General features: G+C 41.3%; 1 protein-coding gene across 1 annotated transcript in view; it reads right to left on the bottom strand.

Moving 5' to 3' along the window:
• Positions 1-1,042: 1,042 nt before the first annotated feature.
• The window catches only part of LOC101859013, a gene marked incomplete in the record, with an annotated part of 26,275 nt that continues 19,961 nt past the window's right edge, over positions 1,043-7,356 (bottom strand). The window contains 3 exon segments of the mRNA XM_005098097.2: positions 1,043-1,541; positions 4,391-4,564; positions 7,099-7,246. Coding sequence (XP_005098154.2) covers positions 1,412-1,541; positions 4,391-4,564; positions 7,099-7,246 — 452 coding nt within the window.

Consider the following 7,356-nt stretch of genomic DNA (forward strand, 5'->3'; position numbering starts at 1 on the left):
GGGCAGAAAGTGGAGATGATTGCAGATGACAAAACTTGAATAGAGGTGAAAGGAGAACATTTTAGAGAAGAACATTTTTTACGTCACCGCCAGGTTGCGAAACCGGGACCTATAGAATGCGAGGCGAACACTGTACCGCTAGGCCAAGAGAGCTCCGTAATGTAGTGTAATCTACATATTGACGGTCAGCTGTTTAAAGGTTGGTAAGCACAGAAAGCAATATTTTTACTGGAGACAGAAGAAAACGTTTTTAAAAAAGGTTACAATATTTTATTTTTTTGTTGTCGCTTTTTTTTAACATTTAGAATTCTGATTTCGACAAAAAGTTTTTAAGCACGTGCAACCGATACCATTAAGAATCTGCAATGTTAAAAAATCGAAATTGTTTGTTTATCACATTTTAACAGCTCGCTGAGGATGTCTTGGGTCTCTCAAATGTAGCCTATTGATTGCATTGCTCCAACCACCACCCAAGGATACTTATACAGGGTCTGTAAAAAATAAAAAGACCCACTTAAAGGGATGACATCGATCATCTCAGCCCTGATTTGAACAAAACTTCGAAAAAAAAATTCGAGTTTGTAAATATGAAAAGAAAATCAATCAACGTGATCAAGAATATTTGGATTGTAAAACTTTCAATCAAAATTACTATTGGGTACTGCGCAAACGGTTATTAAAGTGTTTAGTTGCGAGGACGTTATCGGCTCCAGTTTCCGTATAAGGATGGCAAAATCACTACAGTCACATTAAGGATATATCTCAACATGCTGGGAAAGTTCAGGAGAGGTTTGGAGAGAAAGTGTAATGCTGTAGAGGCCTGGTCATAGTTGGATAGTGCTGTACTCCACATGTCATCGTACTTAACATGGTAAGTGTGGATGGTTTGGTTTCGAATCCCAGTTAGAAAACCGAATTCAAGTATTCTGCGTGCGAAAGAAACATGCTCAGCCGCTACACAACAGACATAGGTATGATCGAAGTAACTTCTAAAAACGGAACAATCATACAGAGAGTAGAATGAACAAGAAACAGAAATACATGCAAATTTCAGCTAATTTGTATAATAAATGAGCCGTTTTATTCAGTCGGTTCAGCTGGGAGGCTTGCGTGTAGAGAAACGATGTTCCGAAGCTGACAGCTTGAGCAGCGATGACTAAGTCTCCCAGTCTGCTGAACCTCTTCCAACCAACCACAGCCAACCATAAAACAGCGCGCTTGTTCTATCGACCAATCACAGCTGTTGTTTCTGTCCTTGCAACATATTGCAGCAGTTGTTGAATAAAAGCTAGAAGAGGCGAAACAGAGAGAGACTGACATGAAGTAAGTCCAATGACTGTAGTGGTATTCCAGTACGCAAAGTATGAGTGGTCAAGCGGTCAAGCAGTTGAGAGGGAGTCCAGTAATGTATTTAACAGACGGCGCCATTTAAGTAGTTGTTTAACGTGTTGATGCCCGAGACATGGGTACAGCCGGTGGCAATGAGATCACTGACGAAGTTTTGGCATGTCACTTGGTTGGAGCATACTGCTTGTACACATCTGTGGAAAGAAGTACAGGCAAATACCAAGTTTTAAATGAAGCTCAGATATAGAACGCATAAACGTTTTCAAAAAGTGATCTTACAGACATGGGAAAAAGAGACACCCGAACATGAAGGATAAAAAGTATAGGTCAACTCTTGTTTAAACAAAACAACTCCACTGACACACCACATATCAATATGAACATTTTGAATAAAACTTGACGGACAGAGTAGACAGAGACACTATATACACAAGTAAAGGCAAATTCTCAAATTATCTAAGGGATAGAGAAACAAGGGAACATTTTCAAATTATCTCCTGGTGACAAAAGAAGTGAGACACAGCAGTGATGACTAAGTCTCCCAGCAGTCTGCTGAACCTCATGCAAATAACCAACCAAAGCCAGCCTTAAAACAGTGTAGTTTTTGTATCGATCAATCACAGCTGTTGTTTCTGGTCAAGCACATCAAGAACCACATTAATTCAAAGACAGATTAGAAAGAGCAGTTGAAGCAGCATCAAAACATGACTACTGTATGGCTCTGCTTAGGGATATTATTAATGGTTAGGCATCGGATACAAAGTGTGACCGAGATGGGCTTTGTCGTGGGATAGGTAATTGAGACGTACAGATTGAAAGGAAAAAGAAAGAAAGACAGACACAGAGAAAGAAATAAAGAAAAATGAAAGATAGACAAAAGACAGAACGAAAGATCGACCATCGGTCTGTATGGGAACACAACCTGCAGAGTCCCGCCCGATGCCCACTCGGATATTGGACCACAGAGCGTTTAACATTTACAGGACTATAGAATTAACTTAGGAAGTCCACTATCTTCCTCGAAATTGTAAAGGTTTAACGCCCTTTATAACACGATAAGTTTTAAAAAATAAATCACGCGAAACCTTACAAATTAACGTCTATCTCCGATAGGACTGGCAAAATGTAAACCGGATAATAAAATTATTGACCTGACAATTAGGTAAAGGAATTTTGTCACAAAGAAGTGAACAGCAATACTAATTGTTTATTTGTACGCACCCCCCCCCCCTTTTCCCCGTTTCTATTTATTCAATCTTTTTAATGTAAATGACAACGTGGGAATCGGGGCACGGGTAGTTTGGGGAGGGGGGAATGGCGATACAAGCTCTCTCTCTCTCTTGTATGTCTGTTTACCTGTGTGTCTGTCTTACTGTTTGTATATTTGTTTTGTTCGTATGTTTGTCTTTCTGTCTCTCTATCTCTCTGTGCCTGTGTCTGTTTTCTGCCTTTTTTTCTCACTCTGTGTGTCTGAGTGTCTGTCTGTTTGTATGTCTGTCTGTTTGTCTCCATTTCTGTTTCTGATTCTCGTTCTCCCCTCCTCTACCCACCCCCCTCTTTAACTCTCTCTCTCTCTCTCTCTCTCTCTCTCTCTCACTCTCTCTCTCTCGCTCTCTCCTTATCTCTCTCCCCACACACCCTTCTACTTTCTGTCAATTACAGGGATAAAAAACACACATCAACATTAGTTTTTGCTCTGCACACACAGAAATACGGATGTATTTGCTAAGTTGTTTGTATCTTCATAATTAAATTGTCCTTTCTTTTATCTCTTTTTTTCCTTCCACCCCAGTCTAGTTTTTAAAGAGCGAGTGACGAAAACTGATACTTTATGCCCAAAGACATAACATCACTTTTTGTTTTTAATAATTAATCTACCTTTTTTAAGTCAACATTTTGTTGCAGTTGCAACACAAATAGAACATATTATGAGAGCCAGAGACAAGAGTTGTAACCAGAGAAAAACAAACACAAAAAGAAGCTAGGGACAAGAGGACAATCGATGTTTGATAGGAAAAACGTAGCAAATTACATAGAAGCACAAGTCAACCAACAGCAATACTATTTATGTATGCTGAAGTGGGTGAGGTGTGTATCGTTGTATGAGTATAACTATAATAATTTATATATTAATATGTACCCTAACCCTAATCATAACCCTTACCCGAACTCTAACCCAAACTCTAACCCTAACCATAACCCTGACCCTAAACTCTAAGTCTAACCTTAACCTTTACAACAACCCTAACCCTGATCCCAACCCTAACCCAAACACTAAACCTAACCCTAACCTAAACCTAACTCTGACCCTAACCCTGATCCTAATCCTGACCCTAACACTAACCCCATAACCCTAACCTAAACCCTTACCCAAACCCTAAACCTAACCCTGAACCAAACTGACACAGTACAGCTAGGTACACAGTTGTACTAGTAGACGTTCCGAGGTAGACCGTCAGATGGACTGGCATCGGGTCATCATGCAATCATGGTTTACCTCTTCAGGAGCCTCAAAAAGCCCCCGGCGTTGTTGGAGGGGTCGACACCGCGAATGAAGAGAGGGGCCTTGAACAACCAGCCCTAATCTAAACTAGAGGTGGGCAAAATCCGGATAATCTATCTGGAAAACCGGATAATTATCAAGGAAACATTGTCCGAATTCAGACTTGTAACTCCGTTTCCTGACCCGCTTGTCGAAGTGGGTGTATCCATTCGTTGAAGTCATGCTAACCCGTTTGTCGAAGTGGTTCTAACCCATTTGCCGAAGCGGTTCATATCCTATTATTTGCCGAAGAGGTGCACTATCATATTATTCGGATTTTGCTAAAGCAACTCGTTGCCCAGCTCTAACCTAAACCTAACCCTGACCCTAACATTGACCATAACACTAACCCCATAACCCTAACCTAAACCCAAACCCAAACCCTAAACCTAGCCCTAACCAAACTGACACAGTACAGCTAGGTACACATTGTACTAGTAGACGTTCCGAGGTAGACCGTCAGATGGACTGGCAACGGGTAATCATGCAATCATGGTTTACCTCTTCAGGAGCCTCAAAAAGCCGTCGGCGTTGTTGGAGGGGTCTACGCAGCGGATGAAGCGAGGAGCCCTGAACAGCCAGGCACATCGTTGGATGGCTGTGATTTTGTCCTGAGCGCTGTTGCATTGGCCGGCCGCAGTCGCCAGCAGCTTGCACTCATTAGAGCCGTCGGGCCTGGAAAAAAAACGGTGAAGTGGTATGGGTTTAACGCCCCTATCAACACTATTAGGTTATTTAAGGGGCGGGACCTCTTAGTTTAACGTCCGTCTCCGATAGGACCGAGCCAAGTGGGAAGTTCGTGGAAAGTGCCTTTCCCGAGGACACAACGTCGGACTCGGGCCTGGAAAGAGGGATTAAAAAGATAAAGAAAAGAGCTTAATTTAATAAGAGTTTTCCCCCACTTGCCACACTACTAACTACTAAGTCATATTATTGTAAATGCCGATACGATGATTAGATGTGTTTCTTGAGAGTGGGAGTTTTACGGCACTTTCAACACTAATCGGTGATATAAATGCCGAAGATTAGGGGTGTCGGGCATATAAATGGCGAAGATTAGGGGTGTCGGTCCATATAAATGGCGAAGATTAAGGGTGTCGCTAATATAAATGGCGAAGATTAAGGGTGTCGCTCATATAAATGGCGAAGATTAAGGGTGTCGCTCATATAAATGGCGAAGATTAAGGGTGTCGCTCATATAAATGGCGAAGATTAAGGGTGTCGCTCATATAAATGGCGAAGATTAAGGGTGTCGCTCATATAAATGGCGAAGATTAAGGGTGTCGCTCATATAAATGGCGAAGATTAAGGGTGTCGCTCATATAAATGGCGAAGATAAGAGATGTTTCTAGAAGTAAAAGTTTCATGGCACTTGCAACATTAATAGGCCATATAAATGCCGATGATTAGAGGGGTTTCTTGAGCGTAAGAGTTTTACGGCAATTGCAACTCTAATATATCATACAAATGACGAATGTTACAGGTGTTTCTAGAGAGTAAGAGCTTTACGCACTTGCAACTCTAATAGGTCATATAAGTGCCGAAGATTAGAGGTATTTCTTGAAAGTAAGAGTTTCACGGCACTTGCAACACTAATAGAGGTCATATAAATGCCGCAGGCTACATGTGTTCCTAGATAGCAACATGCCAAGAAAAAAAGGAGACGAGAATAGATAAGGACGTTAGATGTTTGATGGGAAAGAAGGAGAAAACCAGACCAGAGCATTTGCAAACCATCCAGCGGTCTGGTCTTGTGAGAGAATTCGCTACTTTCTAATTGGTAGCGTCTACGTTCTCTAACGTTAGACAACATATACAAGCTGTATACGTTCTCTAATGTCAGTAGAGAACCTAAAAATAGCTCACTCACTCTGTCTAACATTGAAATGAGTCGACATTGCTGCTTCCACAGTGCTTACACTTTATTTTCGCAAGCTATTAAGTCTACTTTTTCGAAATTAAAATGCTCGCGAAAATAAAGCTGTCTGCAGTACTGCATCTTGCCTTTACAGCGACGTTAAACCCCTATCAAGCAACCAACACCTTCTATCATTTCACCGAGATGACACCCCCCCCCCAACCCCTTTTTCATAATAATATGTGAGGCAGCGTGGTGGAATCAGGCTCTCGTCAATTTTTGGGCATGTAGAATTATTGGTATCATCTTAAAGCTTGTTTGTTTGTCTTTATTTGGGTGAAAACAAATCCATTTATCTGGAATACAAGTCGAGATATTTGCGAAAGAAGGAGGTCGGGGTCACCTGCTTTCAGAGGTAAAATTAGTGAGAAAATGACCGCCAAAGATTAGTTTTTTCCTTAGCTAAAGAGTCCGTTGTAACTGAAAATTTACATTTTTGTGCCGTTAATCAACACTTTTCAGAAAAATCAACTCAGAAATGAGTTCTTTAATGGGCGTGAACGGTGTTGAGAAAAAAAACCCCAAAATTAGATAAAAATTTACGAACCTGCGGAAAAATGCAAATTTCTTCACTTTGATTATTTTGACGAGAGCCTGATTCCACCATGATGCCTCACATATCATGTTGTAGGCCTACACTTTTCCCCCAAGGAAAGTGCTCTGTGATGGTCCCCCCCCCCCCTAAAACTTTGATAAGTCACAGAAGATCCGGCCTTCTGTAATTGGTAATTTAGAAGATAGCTTGTGGTTTACAGGCGATTTCGTATTCCCTGCTGCTGAAATTTGCGATATTCTGGAGATTATTTCTGAGTTTGATCCTTCGTCTGTCACTATTGCACCCAGGTATTCGAAGCTGCATACGGTCTCAAGCATCTGGTTGTTTACTTGGATTTTCACTGTGATGTTCTTGCCACTGTTAGACATCAGTTTGATCCCCACAGCGTTGATTTCCATGCTGTAGGCTGTGGAGGTCTTTTCAAGACAGACTACAGTAACTAAGCCAGCAATTCGCTCTTCCTCTTGTCCCGCAAGGCTATCTATGTCATCTGCAAAACGTACGTTATAAATCGTTCTGCCGCCAATACTGACTGTTCCTTCGTGATCTTCAAGTGCATCTGTCATGATCCTCTCTACGAAAAAGTTGAATACACAAGAACAAACCAAAAAAGTGGAAGGATCTAATAAAAAAACAACAACATACACACAAACAAACACACAAACAAACAAACAAGCAAGAAACAACAAACACACAAACACACAAACAAACAAACAAACAAAGCACTTGACTCACTGGTTCTGTTCCACGTTAGAGGTGAGAGCCCGGAACAGGAAGAAGTCAGCAATGTTCAGACCGGCGGTATTGATCTGCGCGAAAGGAACCCCATTCCACTCCGCTGGTGCCGTGGCCATGACACGGTCATTGGACAAAAATGTTGGCTCTGCAGACCATAGGTAACGTCAAATAATCAGTGAGCATTACAACAATTATATAATTATAATAATAATAAGGAAGAGGCTAGCCGTACTTAATGACGGCTAGACTGGCAGT

The sequence above is a fragment of the Aplysia californica genome, unplaced genomic scaffold (assembly GCF_000002075.1).
Source record: "Aplysia californica isolate F4 #8 unplaced genomic scaffold, AplCal3.0 scaffold00172, whole genome shotgun sequence".
Lineage (NCBI taxonomy): Eukaryota > Metazoa > Mollusca > Gastropoda > Aplysiida > Aplysiidae > Aplysia > Aplysia californica.